The following is a 26,229-nucleotide window of genomic DNA, read 5'->3' on the forward strand; positions in this document are numbered from 1 at the left end:
CACTTTTAAGTCAAAATTACACTTTTACACTGACAGCAGCAATCGTAGGCGAAAACAGGGTTCCGCGGAACCCCTTACGATTTTTTTGGTTCCGTTTTTGACAACATTTCATCTTGAAAGATATTTTGTACATATATATAAAATCATATGCAGTGGCGGATCAAGGGGGTTGGGGGGGAATGTCGCTAATTATATTTTACTCGAAAGCTTAAAGTCATATGAAACTAATTTCTTGTAATTTTAATGTCATCGAAACTTCAAATTCTTAAATACAAGTTGAATATGTTTTATATATATGAATGGTTAAGTTTTACTATAAAAACAAGTGTACGTGAACTTTCTTGTAAAAGAAAGTCCTTGATATTATTAAAATCTTCATAAATGTACTGCTATCGAATTATTGTCTGATGTACACTAAATCGCCGACATTTTCCCGTATGCATTGACCTTAATTACGACCTTTTGTTAGAACTTCGGTCACCACACAGCGCAAGTGCGAGGGGAAAACCGTGATGAAAGAATCATACGGTAAACAAACGTGCACTGGAAGGTTAATAAGATTCTTAAAGAACAAATTTAATGCATCAAATCATTTAACGACTGTTAAGGAAAAAAACTGAAATTTTTTTGTAAAATTACTAACTCAGGGGCAGCAACCCAACAACGGGTTGTCGGATTCGTCTGAAAATTTCAGGGCAGATAAATCTAAATCTGATGAACATTTTTGCCACCTGTCAGATTTGCCCTAAATGCTTTAGTTTCAGAGATATAAACCAAAAACTGCATTTTACCCCTATGTTCTATTTTTAACTAAGTCGGCCATGATGGTTGGAAGGCGGGGTCATCGGACAAATTTTTTAAACTAGATACCCTAATAATGATTATGGCCAAGTATGGTTAAGTTTGTCTTAGTAGTTTCAGAGAAGAAGATTTTTGTAAAAGATTACAAAAATTTACAAAAAATTGTTAAAAATTGACTATTAAGGGCAATAACTCCTAAAGGGGTCGACTGACAATTTTGGTCATGACAACTTATTTGTAGATCTTACTTTGCTAAACATTATTGCTGTTTACAGTTTATCTCTATCTATAATAATACTCAAGATAATAACCAAAAACTGCAAAATTTCCTTAAAATTACCAATTCAGGGGCAGCAACCCAACAACAGGTTGTCAGATTTGTCTGAAATTTTCAAAGCAGATAGATCTTGACCTGTGAATCAGTTTTACCTTATGTCAGATTTACTCTAAATGCTTTGGTTTCAGAGATATAAGCCAAAATCTACATTTTACCCCTATGTTCTATTTTTAGGCATGGCGGCCATCTTGGTTGGTTGGCAGGGTCATGGGACACATTTTTTAAACTAGATACCCTAATAATGATTGTGGCTAAGTTTGGTTAAATTTGGCCCTGTGGTTTCAGAGGAGAAGATTTTTGTAAAAAGCTAAGACGACGGACGACGACGACGACGACGACGGACGACGGACGCCAAGTGATGAGAAAGGCTCACTTGGCCCTTCGGGCCAGGTGAGCTAAAAAACGTGCATACAGGACTTGGTTTAGTATATATGCATGCATTGGTTCAATAATTTCGATGACATTTAAATTACAAGAAACTAGTTTCATATGACTTTAAGCTTTCGAGTAAAATATAAATAGCGACATCTTCCCCTATAACCTCAAAAAGTTTAAAAAGGAAGGGTGAGATTATGAGATTAATTTAGAAAAATTAAGAAAAAAGAAAGTTTTGATTAAATTGGTAGAAAAACAATTCTCGGATATTTTGAAAAAGAATAATTTACTAGATTTAGTCGATTCAAGCAAATTTGCGCAAGATAGTTCAGATAGTGAGCTTGATTTTTCTTCGCATTTACGCTAACGTTCAAATAAATCTTTAAAAAAGAAGAGTTCAAAAGTTCAGTTACAAGATACAGATTCCGACTCGGACGACAGTGTTCATGTTCCAAAGGTTAAATCGGTTAAGACTAAAAATGCGAAAAAGTCTGGTAGCTCTAGTGTTAAAAAGCACAAGTCACGAGTAGTGTCAGAATCATCTGATAGTTCTGATTCTGATTCATCCGAGTCTATTACGGATGAATCAGATTTCCAGTACGTCAGATTCAGATTCGTCACGTAAAAAGAAATCACATAAACTTGAAGAGAAAGGTTAAATCGGGTATGGTTGCTAAAGCAAGCGATGACGTGCAGAATCCACAAACTTGGCCCATGCATACTACACTTCAGTACGAATATATAAATAAATCCGTTTCATTTCAAGATTTAGATTTAAAGCTTTTTGATGCGAGAGAATTAGAAATAATTGGGTCAATCAAAATTAAGACAGACGAGAGTTATGCTGGATTGTCCCTTTTGAAGAAAATTTTATATTACAGTTCTATTTATCAGTGGAAATCTTTACTTGACTTCTACGCTGCATTTTTGAGACAAATTGAAACGGGGGTTAAAACCTGGAAAGATACTACTGATAATTTGGAAGTCCCTCTTCTGTCTAAATATGTTAAATAGGATTTTGATAAGAAGCCTTCTTTCAGTGCTAAAAAAGAATCAAAGACACCTACGTTATGGTATTGTTCTTTATTTCAAGAGAATAAATGTTCAAAAACATCACCGCATAAAATTATGTTTAGAGGTGTTGACTGACGTGAAGTTAATCATTTTTGTGCCACTTGTTATAGATTAGACAAACTTAAAAGTCATCACTGTCCATGACGTTAAAATACTAAATCTCTGGGATGTGTTTTTAATTTTTTTAGTTGATTTTTAGTCTCTGATGCATGATTTTTTATTATTAATTGTTTTTAGCTTTTAACTAGCTGTCAGTAACTGCGGGTACTCTCAAATCGTACTTTCTTTTTATTTTACCTGTTGATACTAATTGTAATGCTTTTTTGTTATTTAATGTAATTCAGGGCTATATCTGGTCTATATACTAGCTTTGATAAGTGTTTGGTATTACTATAAATTTTCACTTCTTCGTACTATGAACATCAAAATTATTTATTTTGTAAAAATATTTCCTTTCTCCATTTGAACTGTACACGTATACCTTACAACACAATTATTTTCATTTACCTGTGTTTAAAGTAATTGCAAATGGCTGATATTTTTGTTCAAGCATATTGTTTTTCTTAAATTATTTAACATTTTACAGCGATATAACATGTTACTTTAATTATTCTTCCCTTAGTTTACTTATTTTGTATTTACATTGTATCATAGATCAAATTTATTTGTTGAGTGTATGTTCACTGGTGTTAATATGTCTATTGATTGAGTTAAGCCATTTCAATTGATATTTTATAGTGTGTCTTTTTATGTTGTGATGTTACACTATTGTTTCAGATAAGGGTGAAGGTTTGGTACCATTAAAACGTTTAAACCCGCTGCAACTGTTTGCACCTGTCCTAAGTCATGAATCTGATGTTCAGTAGTTGTCGTTTGTTGATGTGGTTCATAAGTGTTTCTCGTTTCTCGTTTTTTATATAGATTAAACCGTTGGTTTTCCCGTTTGAATGGTTTTACACTAGTAATTTTTGGGGCCCTTTATAGCTTGCTGTTCGGTGTGAGCCAAGGCTCCGTGTTGAAGACCGTACTTTGACCTATAATGGTTTACTTTTATAAATTTTGACTTGGATGGAGAGTTGTCTCATTGGCACTCATACCACATCTTCTTATATCTATATCATCCTGAATGTTCGTCGGCATGTCTTACTAAATCAACATGTTCAGTTACCTGATTTTCAAAAAGCATTATGGGGTTCTCGACATATACTAGTCAACAAAAGTAACGATACACAAGTTTGAACTCTAATTTATTATAAAATATAATAAATAGGAAAAACTGTTAAATTATCCAATGAAAAACATTCGTTTGCAAAGCAAATGCATATGATTAAAAGAATCTGACCAAATTGGAAAGTGAGAAAATAACGTGTTATTGAACACAGGGGTCAAATTTATTTTGCGGAAAATGATGACAAAAGTCGGCACTTAATTTCGAAGATGAGAATTAAGTATTCAAATATCTGCAAAGGCATTCAAAATTTTAAGCAGACCATGTTCACGTTTAAAGTTTTAAGTTCTAATATCGATTTTTGAATTTTTGGGTGAAAATACGATTTTTGAAATAACAAAAATTGCAACAACAAAAAATTCGCGTATTTGCCTTAAATCAATGGTTTTGAAAAGAAAATAACAATCTGCAAATATTAGACCAATTGGGCAATTATTTACCTTGGTACAGTGTATCCAATTTCATTATATATGGAAAAAACATTGCCTTGTATCGTTTCTTTTAATGACTAGTATATTTGCCTTGCACAAAGTAAACAATCAATGAACTCAACTGAAAAAGGACCTAGCCCACCAGTAGTGAATTAGATATATGTGCTGTAGCGAGAGAATACGCCACAAGCAAGTAAAGGGATGTGAATAGGATTACACCAGACTATAGTTTGAATTGACGATGAAAAGTTTAATAGTCAAAGAGATATACATTTTCATTGTAGCTACGGAAAGTTCAAGTTTAATTGATAAACAATGTTTAGAGTAAAGCTATGAGGCCCGGATTAAGTCAACATAAATGTATTTAAGGTGCTCCTGAAATATTTCAGGACCTCCATAATTCGAATTAAAGATATCCATAAATCTTGAGGACCTCCATAATTCGATTTCATGATATCCCGAATTATTTCAGGAGATCTTCAATGTTTTGTGGATATCCTGAATTCAGTTCGAATTATGGAGGTCCTGAAGTATTTCAGTAGCTCCTTGGATACAATAATGTTGACCAAATTCATGTTTTCGTAGGAGACCATGAATGTGAGGAAGAAGTCTTTATTTCTATACACAGATATAGATTTCTTCCTAAAAGCGGAGGGTTCCAAGATATGATCTGGGCTGTATTGATTAAACCACATATTTGTATCATCAAACTTTATAGGTTATTCATAAATGACAAACAAAATTTCTCGTTACAAGAGCAATAGTGAACACAGGCAAGAACGTGTCCCAGAATTTAAACTTATGTCGAGTCTAAAGTTTTGTTAACTATGTTTAGACATACATTATTTATCCACCCTATATATTAAACCACTGATAAGCACAGTTGAGTTCAACTTTGTCATATCCAGTAACAAAGTCGAAATTGATACATGTCATTCACTAATGATAACGGGTATATCTACATGCCCTAAATGTATAAAATAAGATACCAGTTTAAGTTTGTCCTCCAGCAGATGGGTATATTTATAGCATATGGTTCACTGTATCGTAAATTAAACTGAAAGACTGACTATTTTTAACTAGCTTTATCTGAGACTACTATAACACATGTGTTATAGTAGTCTCAGTCTGAACCTAAATCTTATTCCACTGTTTGATGTAGTACCAGAATCGAAGAAAGAAACCAAAGTTCTGGTGGGTCAATATCGGAGAAGTACATCCCGGTAGGGTACCGTCGTGTTTTCCTTGTCTATTATTTTATTTGTTGCTATTATTTGCAGGTAAAATGCAAACCATCGACATTTGACAGGAAAGCTTGCAATCCTATAGTCAATTGTGGAGTTCGAATTCACAACCTAAGTTTTGACAGGATAGTGATACTGTAGATGAACTACTTAGACCACCAATGGCCAACCCTTAGCTGGAGATAGGTTGCGCATGTGTTCAGCATGTGGTCAACATGTTAATTCGTTTAAAAGAAAATAATGTCAACCTGATTTAAAAGGGAGCCACTAGGAATAACCATGGAAGTATATAATATACTTCCATGGAATAACCATAACTCATCCGTACCACACAAACAATGATTGGTATTTATGACATGAATCAAATCAAACAGACCCAGAAAAATCATCATTATACGATGGCACGTGTTTGGCTGTCTATTTATATTTATGTTTTAATCGGGTGACATGACCATCGGCCGTCTTCAGAGGTCAACTCTATGGATAATAAGATAGCAGGCTATTCTAAAATCTTCTTCTTCCGAATACGGGAGTAGACTCCTAGGTAGGAGTGTAAAACTTCCCGGAACTTGTGTGCTATGTACATATGGACTTAATTTAAAAATAATATGACAAAGAAAAATCATTAACAATAACATATATACATTATGTACAGTGGCTTTGTAGATTAATAAGTTGTTGTGGCTCCTTCAAATGTTAGAGTGGATATGCCACTTTTGAAGGATTCCAGGGTGTCAGACATACCTATTGCTTCAGGTAGTGAGTTCCAGTCCGAAATAGTGCGAGGATAAAAAGAAAATTGATAGAAATCTTTATTTGTTGATATTTGCCAAAATTTATGTTTCCCCCTAGTACGTCTATCAGATATTGTTAAATTGTCCTTAGGAACTTCCACTAACCCCCAATTTATTTTATATAGCATAGTTAATCTAGCTTTTTTCCTTCTTATTTCTAAATTTTCCCATTCCAATGATTTAATTAAATTTGAAACTGCTCCAGGTGATCTGTCTTTATAATCATTGAAGACAAACCTGGCTGCCTTACGCTGTACCTGCTCAACCTGAGTGATGTGTTGCTTTTTGTACGGATCCCATACAGGGGAAGAGTATTCGACGACTGGACGGACAAGTGATGTGTACGTAAGGTTTTTATACGCACGAAACAGGATGCTGATACATTTTTTTATCTATATATAATTTGTGGTAGGTTATTAATTAAGGTATGATAATCTGGGTCAAATCGGTGAACTTGAAATGACAGCTAATGCCCCTGTAATGGTAAATTATAGTGAATGGTCATTGCAGATGAATTATCATGATTTATGGACAGAAATTGTGATGTCTTTTTGAAAGTGCTATTTGCTTTTTAATTTTTTCAGTTGTCCATAATTGACATAATTATAGGAAAGTCTCTCTCTTACTTCAAGTCTGTACATAACGCAACACTAAAGCCACAGACACTTGTTTCTAATCATGGGAAGGTCGACCTATCTACTATATATGCACGGTATATCTGAGAATTTCCAGCTGAAGAGGCGCCGAAAAGAATAGAATGGTGTTCTTAATAGGGGTAAGAACAACATTTTTAGAAAGAAAAGATTAAAAGTATAACTTTAGCGGCTCTTCATCTAGTGAATGGTATGCTGAATGTGTTTTAATAAACGTTGCCTCAAGATTGTATAATATTATAATTGATCATAATTCATAAAACCATGCATCCATTTATGCTCAATATATTTCTTGGACTTATAAATACATTGAATTATCTATTAGCTGGGACTATTATACTAATACTAGGATAATAGTCCCAGCTATTAGTGATCATTAGTCCTAGATATACACCTTAACTAAAGTTGGATTCCAGAAAGAATTTTCATTGGCTCTTAAAGGACACACCTACGGGAAATTTCAGGAAAAGTTATTTGAACTCCCATCATTCAAAGATGTCTCACATTTACCGACCGTGCGAGGGATGTACATCCAGTCAAGGTCGTTAAACACTTCCAGTTAGATGTCTCACATCAACATGCTGACATACAATTCTACTTGGTCCTAAATAACTAACAACAATTGCATCAGAAATGGCGAAAACAACATTAAAACATGACTGACATGAACGTATGCCCATGCGCTGAAAACGTAAATAGATATATATTTATAAAGAGATCACGTATCTCCTCATAACATAAACGACAATATCACCGAATGCTATTGAAAGGCAAACAATAGAAATTAAATGGCAATACTCTTACAGACGAGATCTGTAGTATACAAGTTGTTCAAAGTTATAAACGAACCCTATTGCAACCTTAGGTCAATTTCTCATGTACAAGACCTGGTTAGCGGGAAGAAGCACGAGACGTGGTCTAAGAAGAATCAATGTTGGCAACGGTCATCAATTTTTGAGAGGAAACGGATTAGTTCTTGTATCCGCAGAACCATGTCTGATTTTGCAGGAAAGGACCAAAATTTTATTTTCAGACAGGTGAGGTAAAACACTTGCTCGCCACGATTTCCGTACACAGGTAAAATTTCTTGTCTACAGATTAAAGGCGCTTTCGATTTATAAAGTCTGTTGATAAACGTTTGTTCCACTTTGTTATGTGGAACCGTGGCTCTGGTATTTTTTTGTATATGCAGATTTGACGACAAGGACCATAAATTATTATACACAACAGCAACGGTTTTCCGATAAAATCCTGGTCCGTTCGCCCACAAATCACGTTCGTCCCTATAAATGAAATGTGGGTACACTGATATCCAATGATCTCAGAGGTGGATTTTTTTTGGGGGGGGGGGGGGGTGGGGTGGGGCGACCCCCCTTATGGAACTACATATATGATAAATGCATATATACTTTTTACAAGCATCAGTCCAAACGTTGGCTAACTTAGTAACAAGGGGCCCACTTTTTCAAAATCATGGATTTGCATCTAGATCATCTGACGGATGTTATTAATAAACTGGTAAAAAGAAACTGACCTGACAAACATCAAATTTGCCCTGACCAGTGTCCTTACCAATAAAATTGCCAATGACAGTTTAGACTGGGACTAATCAATGATTTAGAAAAAAGGGGGGAGGGGGCTAACTAGGAAACATGGAAAAAGTCTGTGCATTAATCATATATGTAGCTCCATAAGGGGGGTCAGGATCCCCTAGGCCATCCCCCTGAATCCACTTCTGAAAACATTGAAGGCTTTAAAACTTCTAGTCGTAATCAACAATAACTTCAATCTTCAATCTTTAATTGTCTTGATGACAGGGTAATCTCTCATGTAAATTATCTTCTCTTGTAAAATCTTTGTCTTGATGACAGGGTAATCTCTCATGTAAATTATCTTCTCTTGTAAAATGATAATCCAAAATTTAGATTCTCCTTTGTACTTGATAACAATAAATTGTTTTTCCAGTGTCCCCTGAGATACTTATTTGCTTGTAACTTTAGCTCAGCACTTCATAGGAATATTCTATAAATAATGTTCCAAAGATGGATAATTATGGATTTTGTTAACAGAATAGATGAAAAAAATAGAACCTGTACATACTGTATAAACCAAAGAATGCAAGTGATTTTTTTTACTTTAAAATCAAAGCTATCTTGATCTGTAGTTAATACTTGTTTCACAACTAGGTGTACCAATGGTTCATTTGAGGCAATAAGCAAAATTGCATAATTTTAACATGTTAATTACCTGGTCTAATCTCATCAAAATGCAATAAAATTTAAATATTTATTTTTCAGTTTCATTGCCTCTTTTACAGTATATATATGTATATATATATATATATATTTGTGTGTTATTTGAATATTTAAAACCGGAAATCAAAGTTTTTAAAAAAGAATAAACACATTTTTTTTACAAGAAATCATCAACTGAAATTCTTAGAAACATGTATTTTTCAATGCTTTCTTTGGGAAAACACTTAAAAAAACTACTATGCCACCCTATGAAATGTCCTCTATCTAACAATATAAAAATTATTAATATGTGACAGGATTGCTTCCTTTCATTAGTAGAGACTTAGTCAGCTGTAAGCGGTTGAGCTAAGAAAGTACTTCTTTAGCTCAATCGGTTAGTGCTGCCTAGTAACACAGAGGTCCCGGTGGAGACAATATGATTTTCTCATAAGAATCATGCTCTCTGGTTACAGATAAATTGTTGTGAAAAAAGAAGAATGTAAAAGTAGTGCACCTTTTTACCATCTAAAATTAAAATATTTGAATAATATATTTTAAGAAAAGGACAAATTCTCAAAGCTTGGACACCAGAATAACTGTTGAACTAAATAATAAAATTATGGAAATGAAAATTACCCTATGCCACCCTAAAAGTCCTCTTCAATGTCATTACCGTCTCCGAGGAGACGGTCACGGTCTTAAGAGTTGAACGATGCACAGTCTGCGGGCTGAATGCTTCTTACTATCTGATTGGAAGATAATTACTGACTCTATAATAGTGAAGTTCGTTGATTGGTTGGGACAATCATAACGTAGTAAATGTCTGTTAATCACGTAAAGTGTAGGATTTGAACTCTTTACTTTAGCAATTAGATTTTGCCTGGTTACCAATTATGCATATCAGTACACAGGTAACACTTATCTATAAATAACCGAAACTCCTAAAATTTTGTAAACACACACGTGATTATTTCACATTCAATCCAATCGCTCACTGCCAAGTTACGTACATTTTACACATGATAACATAGGAAAACACCGCTCATGCTTTTTTCTTAGGTTATAGATATTAATTCTTAGTAAAATAATCAAAAGACAGAAAAAACATTGAAAACGGAGATATCCAAATCATTTTTTTGTCAATTAAAATTAGTTTACAATGGAACCTTTATTTCATCTCAGGGGGTGGCGGCACTTCGACCTTTTTATGGTAGGGGTGACTAGCTGAGACATCCAATACCCCACTCTTTTCATATATCTTGAATAACAAAAGGACATACCCTAACTATCATATTTTTTTACAATAATTATACTTACATATAGCTATCATTGTTACATTATTTCAACGGGAGATGAATAGTTTTGGCAAATGTCTTAAGCATTTATGGCAGTAATTTTAATTGCATCTGTAAAAAAATATCGACATCTGATTAGTTTCAGATTCACAATCATCCACCTTGTTATATATATCACTAAAATTTCTCGACCAGCGGCTCATCCCTTCCACTCATTATAATAATTCCACATACCCCAAGATTTTTAGGGGATCCAGGTGTGGGCTGGGTTGGACGTTGTCTAGCTCTCCCTAGCTTTTCCTATCAAGATAGCACACGTTGAAGAACAGAAGACTAGAAAAGGCTCCAAAGGGAGAATAAAACGAAACTACTCTCAGACGATAAAAGCAATTATACATGTATGCTAGCATATTTTAAGCAATTAAGTTCAACATACGGTCTTTTACAATGGACATGTCATTACAATATTTTAAGTTCTTTAACCTCTCAAGTCTAGCTATAATATGTAGCCTAGTTGTGAATACACGTAAAACTAGTCAAAGTGATGCCCCCGCACTCCACTCTGAAGTAACTGTATTATAACAAAGTCAATGTAGGACTTTCTTTGAGATATAATTGTGTCTGGGAGACAATTAACCAGCAAAGTGAAAACTTCCTTAAGCATTCAAACTGTAGGAGGAGTTATGTGGAATAACTATATATCCATAATGAGACGGACAGACAGGGGTAAAACAATATGCCCCAACTTTTAGTTGCAGGGGCATAAAAATATCTTAATAGCAAACAATTCGTAAGGGGTTCCGCGGAACACTGTGTCTCCCCTGCGATTGCTTCTATCAGTGTATAGTGTAATGTTGACTTAAAAAGTGGGTCCATTTATCAGTATAAAGAATTTTAAAAAAATTTCAAACTTTTTCTTTAGATGCTTTTTCCTGGTCTTGAAGATTAACTTATGTCAAAGTTTCATAACAATCCATGAAGGTTTAAAAATGTCCAAAAAAGTTTAATACCAGACTGTAAATGTTAACTGAAAAAGACTTAAGTCCATCTATCAGAAAAAACTGAAATAAAAAAAATATGTTCAAAAGGTTGCTACAAACACAGATGATTAAGACATTACCCCTCCTTTTCCAGTGTTAATACATTCCCCCAAAAAAGATTTTGGTAAATCTAAAAAAATGTATAAGCCTTTTATAAGTTTTGTAATCCACTACAATTTATCATGATTTATATACATGGCTATTCTGAATGAATTAAACTACAAAGCGAATACATTTTCCACTTTCATCAGCTAAAGACGGCTAGCTTTTTAGAAAAGCTATTACTTGTATTATTCTTATCAATATCAAAATCCTAAGGGGTGTTAGATAGATAGTAGACCAATGTCTGAACAGAGGAGTGCCCCTAATAATATTTAATTTTGTGAGGCCAATGATATTGAAAAATATTCTTAGTTACATGTCCCAATATATAATGCTGTCTTCTTCAAATAAGCATGATAGATAGATAGAGCAAATCTAACATGGGAAAAAATGCTCAGATTGTTAAAATCTTCATATAAATTTAGTCTTGATTTTTATCAAAATAGTTAGACGACTGCTTATTGGAGTTATGACCCTTAAATGTTATTTATTGGTTTTTGAAAACAATTATAAATAGAGAGAAACCTTTAATAACAAAACATTACCTGCAAAACTAGATCTATAAAGAAATCTACATGGCTGAAATCTTCAATTGACTGTGATGATTTTTACCCATATTTTTTGTACATTTTTGGCTTTAATCTTGAATACTTTCATAAATGGAGAGAATCTTTGAAGAGCAAAAATGATCAGCTAGTCAGGACAAGATCTACAAATCATTCAAGAGATCTTCAGTAAACGACTTATAGGAGTTATTGCCCATAAATGACAATTTTTTTGTTATATTCTGTGTTTTTTTTTATAAAAACTATAACAGGTTGAGATATAATAGAAAGAGAGAAACAGAAAGCAAATTGGTCCACATTCAGGCCCAAAGGGTCCAAAATTAAATTTTGTTTGATTAAAAAAAAAATGAATTCTTGGGTTTTTTTTATACGACCGCAAAAATTAAAAAAATTTTGGTCGTATATTGGTATGACGTTGGCGTCGTCGTCGTTGTCGTCGTCGTCTGGCGTCGTCCGGTGTCGTCCGAAAACACATTGGTTTTCGCACTCTAACTTTAGTTTAAGTGAATGGATCTCCATGAAATTTTACCATAAGGTTCAATACCACGAAAGGAAGGTTGGGATTGATTTTGGGGGTTATGGTACCAACAGTTAAGGAATAAGGGGTCAAAAAGGGGCCAAAAATAAGCATTTTTGTAACTTTCAGACAATTACTTGTGTGTAAGTGTATGGATCTCTCTGACATTGTACCACAAGGTTCCATATCACAAAGGGAAGGCTGTAATTGATTTTGGGGGTAATTGCCTCAAAATTTTAGGAATTAGGGGCCAAAAAAGGGGCAAAAAACAAGCATTTTTCTAGTTTCATGACAATAACTTGTGTGTAAGTGTTTGGATATTTCTTAAATTGTACTACAAGGTTTCATATCACAAAGGGAAAGCTGGAATTGAGTTCGGGGGTAATTGCCTGAAACGTTTAGGAATTGGGGGCCAAAAAGGGGCCAAAAATAAGCATTTTTCTAGTTTCAAGACAATAACTTGTGTTCAAGTGTATGGATCTCTCTGAAATTGTACTGCAAGGTACCATACCACAAAGGGAAGGCTGGGGTTGAGTTTGGGGGTGATGAATCATAAGGGGGTTCAAAAAATTTGGGGGGGGGGATTTTTTTTTTTTCTTTTTTTTTCTTTTTTTCCTTTTTTTTTTCTTTTAAAATTTTCCATTTTAATTTGGTTATTTCTGATTTATATTTAAAAGCAAATAATAATGATATGGTAGGAGATACACACCAAACAGGATGTGTAAATTTTTATATAATAAGTATTGTGCAATAGCAAGAAATTTTCAATTGCACAGTATTGCACAATAGCAAGAAATCTTCAATTGCACAGTATTGCGCAATAGCAAGAAATCTTCAATTGCACAGTATTGCGCAATAGCAAGAAATATCCAATAGCACAATATTGCGCAATAGCAAGAAATTGTCAATTGTACAGTATTGCGCAATAGCAAGAAATATTCAATTGCACAGTATTGTGCAAAAGAAGATACTTCTTATAAATTGCTTATTTCTTGATCAATTTCAATGGGGTTTTATTCTTGAATTCTTGGGGTTCTTTAATATGCTGAATATAACCGTGTATTAAGTTTTTGGATTTTGGGCCCCGTTTTTAAGTTGGTCCTCATTGAGGTCCAAAGGGTCCAAAATTTAACTTTGTTTGATTTCATCAAAAATTAAATTATTGGGGTTCTTTGATATGCCGAATCTAACCGTGTATTTAGATTCTTAATTTTTGGTTCCGTTTTCAAATTGGTCTACATTAAGGTCCAAAGGGTCCAAAATTAAACTTAGTTTGATTTTAACAAAAATTGAATTTTTAGTGTTCTTTGATATGCTGAATCTAAACATGTATTTAGATTTTTGATTAAGGGCCCAGTTTTCAAGTTGGTCCAAATCGGGGTCCAAAATTAAACTTTGTTTGATTTCAACAAAAATTGAATATATGGGGTTCTTTGATATGCTGAATCTAACCATGTATTTAGATTTTTGGGCCCCGTTATGAACTTTGTCCACATTGAGGTCAAAAGGGTCCAAAATTAAACTTTGTTTGATTTCATCAAAAATTGAATTCTAGGGGTTCTTTGATATGCTGAATCTAACCATGTATTTAGATTTTGGATATTGGACCATAATAGGTGAATGTCCAATTTAAAATTTTTAAGTTCTTAGACCACATTCATTCTGTGTCAGAAACCTATGCTGTGTCAAATATTTAATCACAATCCAAATTCAGAGCTGTATCAAGTTTGAATGTTGTGTCCATACTTGCCCTAACTGTTCAGGGTTCGACCTCTGCGGTCGTATCAAGCTGCGCCCTGCAGAGCATTTTATTATATGCTGAATCTAACCGTGTATTAAGATTTTTACATCGCGATGACCGTGAGGGCATTCCGATGTATTGTTGAGATTCTACTTACGTAACTTTCGCTTTTGACTGGTAACCGATCTATAAATACGCGGACATTATCGAGTGCAAAATAACATTCCTTATCGCTTGTTATAAATACATTTCTTCAATGAATACTCATAAAAATATTTTTTTTAGAACATAAATTAATAATATGAAAATGTTTTGTTGTTAGAAATATATATATAAGTAAAAAAATCATTAATATCTATGCACACGTACAGAAAAATTGTGTTAAACGCATGCAGAAGAATATCTCAAGAACGTTTTGCGGGAAAATATGAATGCCAACTCAAATCCAATCTATTAGAAAAATCGAATTATTACAGAACAGTGTGCACCATGCACTTGCACTGCACTATTATTAGAATAGTAGAATTGAATGATATACAAATGGATGAAAATTATATATACCTATAACTGTTATATACAAATATTAATATAATATATAACAGCAAACCATGCAGAGTATACTGATTTGTATCACTACAATATAATAATTATTATGGTGAGGTTGAATTCCCTGTCATTTATTCATCATCCAGGCACGAACTTGTCTCTGAAAAAAATATATCTCTGTACATTAACCTCACTTTCAGGTATAGAGATGTGTGATTTTTTTCTGAGACAAGTGCTTGTGACCATCCACAAGAACTTGCGGTCATCTGATGTTCAGTACTTCAGTAATTTGATTGATTTTGGGACCGGTTTTCAAATTGGTCTACATAGTCCAAAATTAAACTTATTTTGATTTTATCAAAAAATGAATTCAAGGGGTTCTTTGATATACTCAATCTAAACATGTATTTACCGGTAGATTTTTAAAATCGGGGTCCAAAATAAAACTTTGTTTGATTTCAACAAAAATTGAATATATGGGGTTCTTTGATATGCTGAATCTAATCATGTATTTAGATTTTGAATATTGGACCGTAATAGCATGAATAGTTAAAAGTCCAATTTCAAAATTTTCTGCTCTTTGACCACATTCATTCTTTGTCAAAAACCTAAGCTGTGTCAAATATTTAATCACAATCCAAATCCAGAGCTGTATCAAGCTTGAATGTAGTGTCCATACTTGCCCCAACTGTTCACTGTTCGACCTCAGCGGTCATATCAAGCTGTGCCCAGCGGAGCATTTTATTATATTTTGTTTTGTTGAATTCATTTATTAGAAACCTATGATAGCATGTCTGGGATATTTGACATCTACAGAACTCTTGTTTGAAACAACAATCATTTTATTGTAAGTAAGTTTTACATATTGGTCCATTTCTCAGAATTCTTTGATACAGATAGCCACATATTTATATGATAAAACATTACTATCATCATCATATTACAAGATAGTCTGAGATTGCTCTGACTTCCAACTTCCTGATTTTAGGACTGGTTGGGGACATAACCCAAAATTGCTCGGACTTCTGACGGGCAGTTTTGGGAATTGGTTGGGTCAGCAATCTTGACTTGTTTCAAGATGGGTCAGCAACATTTTGGTATTTTTTCCCGCCAATATCTCATTTGAGTAACTAATGGGGAGTTTTTCTTTTGTACATTCCATTTCTCAAGAACATTCAAACTTACAATGACTTATGGCAATACAATGTTTTATGCATTTAAGTCAGTGATATTTAAGTTTCCCTTGCAGTCCTAATGTATAGTGCAACACTATAGCAGAACATCAGTTTGGTAACTATGACACATTTCACACCAGGGTGACTTTGGTGAGTTTTGTTTTAGGATCCTGTGCTCAATTTGTAAGAAACTTAAGGTACAGTATTGTATCAATATTTCAGCACCAAAGTCTATTTGTAAAGTACAATGGTGGTCAACATTTAAGTCAAAGTGACCAGCATTTTTCATGTAGTTTTTTTATGGGAGGTCATCCATGTGTTAGTAAAAGATAATCTAGTTTTACATATGAGCCAATTACTCTTGTTTAAGAGGAATCCTTCACAATCATAGGTCTGTTTTATGTTCCTTTGGAATTTCAGTCAAAGATGAAGACATGGATCTTCCACTGGATACTCAACTTACATACTGGTAAGTGTCCTTACAAGCAACCTAATAACTGGATTTGCCAAAAGCTCCATGAACCCTATTTGCAAAAAACATCTATGTTCTATCAGCACTCAAAAGAGGGCTTCATGGTTACTTTCAAGCTTCCTTCTATATGGATAATGTGTCGATCAGTCGTTGATTCTAGGAATAATTGTGAAGATCTGTTGGAATAAATACAATCAAAATTCCTGTTCTTCTGCAATACCCAGTAATTATCTTTGGACTTCTCCAACCTCAACACTAGCATTTCTTATTTGAAATTTAAAGACTGAAAGAATTAGTCAAACTTTTCAAGTTTCAAGTGAAAGGATCGCTTCCTTAGATATAAATATCTTTGTATTATGAAGTCATACATTTTAAGACAAATGCTCCGATAAAAAGTACTCTGAAACTGACTTATCAAAGATGCTAATTTTTTTTATTGAGAACATATATATTTTCTTTGTTTGATGGAGATTATAACAGTCCGCTGGTATTCCTATGGACACCAGTTGTCCTTAAGCTGACCTGTTCCTTGTTTAGTATGACAAATTGACAAATGTATGAGGTAAACTTTAGGTTAATCATTAAACCTTAGGTGAAAAAATGCTGTGTTTACTCCATGAAATTTATTTACAGATAAATCTGTGTAAGTGGAAAAGAATTAAGGCTTGGCAGGACTTAGATATATAAATTGACATCTTTTGTAGCAATGACAAAATGGCACATCAAAATCCAGGAAAGTTTTTATTTACACAAATGCATTTAACTTTATTATCTAGGTCTTTAAAAAGCTTAAAAACTTTTCCAGTTGCACTGTTTTGTCTGTACTGAGAGTAATTTATGTGGTAAAACACAATTAGTTTTGACATATTTGACCTTATAACAAAATAATTGAAGTCCTAAAATTCAACTAATGCCAATGAATGTGAACTTCCTATTTTTATGTTAATTTTTTTTTCATATGAATATATATTAAAAAAAAATACACATTTTTTTTCAGCTTTTAGACTACAAGTCCTTTACATATTCTTATATCTTGGGTGACCCAGTCACCAAGGAAGCTATCATTATTGATCCAGTTATAGAGATGGTAGAGAGAGATGCAAGAATCATCAAAGATTTCGGACTTGAACTCAAATATGCAGGTATGACTATGATACCCAATTTCTGTATCTTGGTGTGGTATAATGATACAAATTGTTAAATCTTATTGCTTATTTATTGTATAAGAGGCAAACCATTAGTCAAAGAAATCTGTAAAATCTGTTTTATGTTTCATTTTTATAAATATGAGGGAGCAGTCAAAAACCAAATACTAGACCCCACCAAAAAATGGGAGTACTTCACTAGTGTCACCTGTCATGTTGCTCATAAAAAGTAAAATTGGATAAGGTCATAAAGGAAGATGGGATTGTTGTGACAACAAATAAAACATCTGGGTCATCTGTCATGATTATGGTCTGGTGACTTAGATGGTTTTCAGTAGGTTGATATATATTTCCCTCTGACAAACATCACATATTTCAAAATTTGGCATTGAAAGGTAGTATAGGGGTCCTCCGCCATCTAGGATAATAAGATAGCAGAAAATAGTCGGTCCAGATTTCTAATGACATGCCTGTTAAACCTTCAAATCTCAACCAAATGGTTAAGTGATAAAAAAAACTTTACTTGGCCTTCCTGTTTAGCTTTCTGGTATAAGATATAAAAAATATAAATGGGATAGGTCGACTTTTCATCAATTTATTGTCAGTCTTGGAATTTTTTTGTTAAATAGGAGAATGTCATGCTATAAAAACTAAATCAAAGCTTGTCTTGTCTATTACTTAGACCAATGTAATATAAAATGACATCGGGATGATTTTTCTCCCAGAGGTAAGTGTGGCCAGCAGAGTAAGTTAGCTTTGACATTTAACTTTAAAGGGGGGGGGGGGGGGGGGGGGGGTTATGAGTCAGAATTTGTTTTTAGTTTTTCAATGCTATCAATCAAATTATTTTTTTCAAAATTTAACACTATAAGGTATGGGGAAAATCTGGATTCAGAAAGTCTGCTTGACCACAACATTTTTTTTCATGAAAATGGGGATCAGAATATTTTTTTAGGAAAAAACCATAACCCCCCTCTTGAAGTTAAATGGTCGTTCCCTTATTGAATAAATGACAGTAAGATCATCAATAAAATTAACATATATATCAGTATATTGGTATTCTTCTAAATCAATATAAACATATAATAAATGTTTTTTTCTATTTCTTTACAAAAATATTTTTATTAAGCTTAATATGTTATAAATAGTGTTGTCAACGATTAACCAGTTAACCGTCGGATGGACCAAATATCTAATACCAAAAACGCTAACCGGTTAATCGGACCTTTTTTCAATTTTAATAGATTTGATATAAATGTGTATTGAAATCATTAATAAATTTTGTGGAATTTTAAAATGTTATGATATTCTGGAACAATATTGAGATCTTCTGTTGAATTCAACTTTCAACCAACTAAGTGTCAATCAGATACGACAGTCAAAATTCATGAACCTTCTGTATAATTTTTGTCATTTTATCTTGTGTCAAGTTTTGACATAACTACTTTTGTACGTAGCCCTGTTTGGTCTAATACAGATACTAGAGAGTTGTGATTTTTAAATTCTAGCAAACGAGATGTAAAATCTAGCACTTAAGATTTAAATAATTAATTGATTGTTGGTTACTTAACATCCAGTGGCAAGTAGTTCATGCATATTCAGTACAAGAACATATTTAAAATAAATACAAAAAGGTAGGATGAAGGGCGATAAATTTTGACTGCTGCTGGAAAGTGAGGGTAAATTGGATAGTGACACAAATTAAGCCTTACAACAGGCCACCTACTGACCCCTCAAAAAATTGTTGCAGGGCTCTTAACGTGCAAGAGCATGGCACTCTCTCTACATGAGGCATCAGATTTAACGTCCCCATTCTAAAGACGTGGCTGCGAATTTGTCAATCCCACACAACAAAATTTTGGCAAAGGTTTTACTGCCAGTCGGAAAAAGACCAAGAGTGACAATATTTCTATTCCCCAATAAAACTTGGGGTTCTGAAGATATAAAGGGTAGCGCTGGAGATGTAAAATCTAGCGGAGGTGATGTAAAGTCTAGCTCTGGAGATGTAAAGTCTTAACTGAGAAAATATAAAGTCAAGCACTGTAGATTTTAACTTCCTGGGCCCTCGGTCATAAAACTTTACTCAGTACTTGGAGTACAAAATTTGTGCTCGAAATGACAAATCCAGTATTTTCATTGGTTGAATTCTGAGTCTGAGTATGATTATCGTGCTGGAAAGTTTTATGACCGCAAGGCCAGAGCTGTAGATGTAAAGTCAAGCCCTGTCTATTTTGTATTATGGATAAAAATACAATGTTTTGAATTTTAGCTCATCTTGCCAAGTGGACAAGTGTGAGGTTTTTCTAGCACTTGGTGTCCATCGTCAGTTAACTTTTTAAAAATCTTCTCTTCTGAAGTATTTGAATGATTTGTTTTTACCAATTTTTGTACATTTTGAAAAAAATTAGTAGATCGAGTGAAACTGTTTAAAGTTAGTCATCAAAATAAGTTCTACAAATAAATTAAAATGGTCGAAATCATCAGTTGGCATTTATAGGAGTTATTGCCCTTCAATGTCAATTTTTAACATTTTGTGTGTTTTTTGCGGAAACCTAATTAGATAAAGAGAAACTGAAACATATCAAAAAAAGTATTAACAAACAAAACAAAAAACGAATTCTGAAGTAAACTAAAAAAGAGGAAGTGCATGAAAACTGACAAAACCAAATACTCAACTTCATGTATATCAACCAAGGGAACGAATGGATAACCGCTGTCATATTCCTCACTTGGTACAGACATTTTCCAAAAAAAAAATGGTGTGTTAAAGCTGATTTTGTAGCTAGCTAAACCTCCCACTTGTATAATAGTTGTTTGAAAATTTAATCATATTGACAAAATTGTTTGAGAAACCCAAACAGACATAACTGGTTTATGGGACAATAATTTGGATCCAGATCATGACAAAGTGTGAATCAATTCATTGACAAATGAGATAACCAACAGCCTGATTAATGATACAACAATAAACAAAAACAAAAAAATATTACAGACAGCAACCAACTACAACCACTGACTTGGGGCTAGGCACATTTAAACATGTTTTGAGTACTCATACTTTCCTTTTAATCTGGGACAGTGGTGTTACAGCAGAGTATGAACAAACTTTTAAAATCGGTTTGAAATGGCTATACTATTATCAGATTGGCATGAGGCACAAAAATAACTAACAAAGGAACAATCTTAAGATCTAAGAGTACTCACAGTTACTGAAAGCTAGTTTAAATCCAGTTCTAACTACTAGTAATAAATAAATCATGTTTTCCCTGGTGTGTTTTTTTTGCAGAAACTGTATAAACAAGGAATTATTTGAATCTTGAATCATTTTGAATTCTGGAAAATTGATATAAAAAGTATGGTGAAAACTAACCCAACTAAACAGGGTTAGCCATGCACGCATGGCTAAGGTTAATTTTACTTTCACTGATATTTCAGTATGAACTAACTAACCTTAGCCATGCACGGTTAGTTTTCATCATACATTTCTACCATAATCAATTTTCCAGAATTCAAAATTATTCCAGATTCAAACAATTCCTTGTTTATTATATAAGTAGATAGAAAGAAACTTTTAAATACAAAAATGATAAGCAATATGAAATCTACAAATAATTAAACATGACCTCAATTGTCATTCCAATCCTAGCCCTTGAATGAGGATTTTGACCCTTTTTAGTCGAAACTATTGAAGATGGAGAATAACTGTAAAAATCAAAAAAAGTACTTTAAATGAGATTGTATTTTTACACAAAACATGCATATTTCAAGCTGAAATATATCTCGAAAAGTAAGTCATGGACATGGAGGTATATTTTTCTTTTCATATTTCGATAGTGTATATCAAAATTGACTATGTGTCAAAATCTGAAGGAAAAATCGATGAGGATCTTTTCTGTATCGTATGCCCATAAAAGGCAATTTTAGAGTTATTTTTTTTATAAATTTTGCCAATTATTTCAAAAGTTATTATAGATATAGAAGTTGTGAACAGCAAAATGAACAGCCATAGAAGATCTACAAAAATGCCAATGTGACCAAATCATTAGATGATTCCTTTAGGAGTTATTGCCCTTAAATGAGGATTTTTTTCACATTTTTTTTTTGCAATTTGGGCAAAATTTATTGTAAATTGGGAGAAAATGTAAACAGCAAAAATGATCAACGAAACAAAAAGATCAACAAAAATTATATGTCATGACTCATGAATTATATTCTAGTCTTTAATGTTAGAGAGAGGCCAGTGTTAAAGATGCGCATAGATCCAGGTGAGCAACACTGGTTCATACTACCTTTATGGTTCCTATGTCATATTTCAGAATTATATGATTTTATAAAACATTTTTCTTTAGGAAAATGAAATATTTGTTTTGGAAGGGCAAGTTAATTTTCTGTGTGTGTATGTGAATTAAGGTAAACCTAACTCTACAGGTAATATTGTGATATTTTCCCAGTAAATACTCATGTTCATGCAGACCACGTGACAGGATCTGGAGAACTTAAAAAGAAACTTCCAACATGTGAAAGTATGATATCTAATGTCAGCAATGCAAAGGCAGATGTCAAGTTATCTGATGGTGACAAGATTGACTTTGGATCTTTTCATTTAGAAGTAAGAAGCACACCTGGTCATACAAATGGTGCGTTTATTTAGTAAGAGTCTACCAAATTTTGTAAGAAATATTAAGACTAGTAAATAGTCATAATTTTACAATTTACTTTGAAGTGTATGCTAAATTATACATGGCAAATAATAAATTGTTTGTTTAAACAAGAATATGTTGAATAAGAAGGTTCAAATTATGTATGGTCAGTGTCAGTATTATAATAAGGAATAAATGTTTGGTTTAAAGTGTTTGAATTATATATAACTTAGGGTGGTATAGGTGTCTTCCACCATCTTGTATTGTAAAATAGCAGAACACAATAGGTCTAGAATTTTAATTAGGTCAGCAAATTTCAATGCAGGAATGCAACTTACTAATAAAAATTTTCATTTAAATGAACAAACTAATGTGATCTTAGTTTATTATTACTCATATTATTACAAAAGTAGAATATTTTTGCTTGATTTCAAATATTTTAAACTTTTTTTTGTGCCTATTATCTCATAAAATTTAATAGATAGACAAAAACTTTTAAATTAAAAAATGATCAGCAAGACAAGATCTACAAATAAGTCGATATAGGGACTACTTATTAGAGTTATTGCCCTTTAATGACAATTTTTATCAATGTTTTGCGTTATTGCCTAATATCTTAAAAACTATAAACAGGCTATTATTTCAACTTGGAATTATTTATAATTATGGAATTTGCATAATTTCTTGTGCTTGAAAATTTTAATAAATTCCATGTTTATTCTGTATTTTAATGTTCTGTGCGGCGCACAACACTTTCTATTACAAAGAAGAATGCACATTTTCAATAGAATGTACTGTGCGGCGCACAACACTATCTATACAAAATACATTGTATGGAAAGTGTTATGCACCGCTCAAAACATTATAATACAGAATAAACATGGAATTTATTAAAAATTTCAAGCACAAGAAATTATGCAAATTCCATAATTAAAAATAATTCCAAGTTTAAATAATAGCCTGTTTATAATATATAAATAGAAATAAATAAAGATGTGAACCAGCTGTATTTCTTCTACTCAAAATTTATTTAAATAAATTTCTAAGTTACATGAACACTTGTTTTTAAAAATATAATTATAAACTGTTGCAGGTTGCTTAACCTATGTATGGCATGACAAAGGAATGGCATTCACTGGTGATGCCCTTTTAGTAAGAGGTTGTGGGAGAACAGATTTTCAGGAAGGTTTGTACAAATTTTAGAAAATATTTGTGGTTGCCAGATGTTTTAGAAATTTAATTCTTATTATCTTACAATTTGAAACAAGCCTCTGGCTGATGTGAATCATTATAATTCTTTTGCTGCTAACCAGCAAGTTGAGCATGAAGAGAAAATATATGTAAAAGTCTAAAAAATAAATTTATATGTTCCTTTTTTGGCTTCCTGGGCCCGTTTGTTCAAAAGTGTTGTTAGGCTAACAACTAATTAATAAATCATAGTAGTCAACTTTTGGCAATGAGAAATCATGACATGACATGATATACCAAAAAGGTTGTAAAAAACCAGTGCCATGCCTTTTGGTTTTAAATTTACCTAAGTACTGTACACTTTAACTGTTATTATATTCCACTGTTTCCTTGATTCTAATAAGAACACCATACCTTGATGCATATTCATGACAAATACAGAATTGGTTACATTTTTATGACATTAATTGCTATGGAAAACTATTTTTGGCAACAAAGTATGAAAAGAAAACATTGCCTCAGTGCTGATTGTCTTCTCATTGTGGGATACATTTATTTGCACCTGGCACGGGTGAAATTTGGTTTCACTTATTGTAAACAACAAGTTTCAAGTAATTTAGAGTTTTTATGCCCCTGCCAGGGCCGTGGGGGCTTTAAGTTTTACCCTTGTCCATCTGTACGTCGGTACGTCCGTCCATCTGTACGTCCAAAGTTAGTTTCTGTTCTCTATTTTTAATTTCCCTCAACCAAATGTTATGAAACTTATACACAATGCTTATTACCACCAAGCACCGTCCAAGTTCAAATTTGAGTGGCTTCACTTTCATGGTTCTTGAGTTATGTCCTTTATAAATGAAAAAAACTGCTGAATTTGCCGTTTCCACACTCTTTACTTTGCAACAACCAAAGGTTATAAAACTTGTACACAATGCTTATTACCACCAAACACAGATCAAATTCAAATTTGGGTGGCTTCACTTTCATCGTTCTTGTGTTGTGGAAAAAATTGCCAAATTTGCTGTTTTGCACATTCAATAACAGAAATAAATGTCATTAAGTTTCAAAGAAAACAAAATGTCAGTATGTTTGGATTAGAACATTGACTCTTGCATATTTACAAGCGGGGTATCTGTGTCCAATGGACACATTCTTCTTTTATTTAATGTCTGATTTTATCACTTTAACAAATGATCACAGTTTATGTAAATATAAACCAGTTTGATACCATTACCAATGCTTATCTAGGGAAGAGCTTAATTCTTAAATAATTTCAAGGCTTGTGGTCAAAGGTCAATATGACAGGAGAAACATGTAACACACCATGTGACACATCTCAACCTTACACTCAATCTTAAATAAACATTGTCCAATGCTTGTGCTTTGTCAAAGCTTGAACAGTTTGTAATTTAAAATGGTAAAAAAAAGTTTTGTCAATCAAACATTTTTACCTAACCAGTTAACCAGTATTAAAGTTGATATTCAAAGACAAAATCTGCCATTCTTTATGATGCGACGTATTGAAGGTTATTATAATAGTCTCTCCTAGATCATTCTGTTTTGTTCATGTCACTGATACTTGTACGACCTGTACTCCTAAATTTCCATTTCACAATTTTTGACATAGAAATACCAGGTTTCAGTCCGTACATCCACTCTTGTAAGCACTCTCAAGTGTACAATTCTTGCAAGAATTTTATCAATCTTATATCAAAGATATATATATTAGCAATGTCTTGGACTGTTTCAAAAATCAGTGCTGATCAACAATTTTTTGAAGAGTTATGCCCCTTGGAAATATTAATTATATGGAAAACTGCATTGTAAGCACTCTCATATGTACAATTCTTGTCATACTTTTATCAAACTTGTATAAAAGGTTTATTTAGTAATGTCTCGGACAAGTTCAAAAATCAATGCCAATCAACTACTTTTTAAGGAGTTATTCCCCTTGGAAATTTTTAATTTCTGTTGAATTGCACTGTAAGTGCTCTCACATGTACAATTCTAGCCAGATTTTTATGAAATTTACATCAAAGGTTATATCAGCAATGTCTCAGACAAGTTAAAAAATCAGTGCCAATCAACTATTTTTAAAAGATTAATGCTACTTGGAAATACTAATTATATGGAAAATTGCATTGTAAGCACTCTATAGCCTACATTTCTTAAAGAATTGATATGAAACTTATATCGAAGATTTATATCAGCAAGTTCGAAAATCAGCCCTGATAAAATATTTTTTCAGGAGTTATGTCCCTTAGAAATGTAAATTCTATAGAAAACTGCACTGTTAGCACTCTGACGTTTACAATCCTTGCCAGATATTTATAAAAAAATTTATATCAAGGGTTTATATTAGCAATGTCTCAGTCAAGTTCGAAAAATCAGTGCTGATCAATAAATTTTAAAAGATTTATGCCCCTTGGAAATAATTATTATATGAAAATTGCATGGTGAGTGCTCTAAAGGCTTCATTTCTCGACAATATTTATAAAAAGTTGTATAGATCAACAAAAAAATTTTAGTTTATGCCCTTGGACAGATAAAATATGTGCATTGCTTGGGACAGCATTTATTGAATCAGCATTTTGTTTGAAATATGACCATGCATTGGATGTGGATGATTCTCAT

At 32.8% G+C, this 26,229-nt stretch overlaps 1 protein-coding gene across 3 annotated transcripts in view; it reads left to right on the forward strand.

Annotated features, from left to right (window-relative positions):
- The first annotated feature begins 7,371 nt into the window (after nt 1–7,371).
- Nucleotides 7,372–26,229, forward strand: part of LOC127701178 (persulfide dioxygenase ETHE1, mitochondrial-like) — a 29,181-nt gene continuing 10,323 nt past the window's right edge. The window contains exons 1-5 of one of the 3 annotated variants that reach the window (XM_052205009.1): nt 7,840–7,974; nt 16,574–16,622; nt 17,623–17,767; nt 22,222–22,407; nt 23,504–23,596. In XM_052205009.1, coding sequence (XP_052060969.1) covers nt 17,710–17,767; nt 22,222–22,407; nt 23,504–23,596 — 337 coding nt within the window. In that variant the 5' untranslated portion in view covers nt 7,840–7,974; nt 16,574–16,622; nt 17,623–17,709. Of the gene's footprint in view, nt 7,975–16,573; nt 16,623–17,622; nt 17,768–22,221; nt 22,408–23,503; nt 23,597–26,229 lie in introns of all 3 variants that reach the window. The other 2 variants (XM_052205006.1, XM_052205008.1) reach the window with 2 other exon arrangements.

The sequence above is a fragment of the Mytilus californianus genome, unplaced genomic scaffold, assembly GCF_021869535.1.
Source record: "Mytilus californianus isolate M0D057914Y unplaced genomic scaffold, xbMytCali1.0.p SCAF_5, whole genome shotgun sequence".
Taxonomy (NCBI): Eukaryota; Metazoa; Mollusca; class Bivalvia; order Mytilida; family Mytilidae; genus Mytilus; species Mytilus californianus.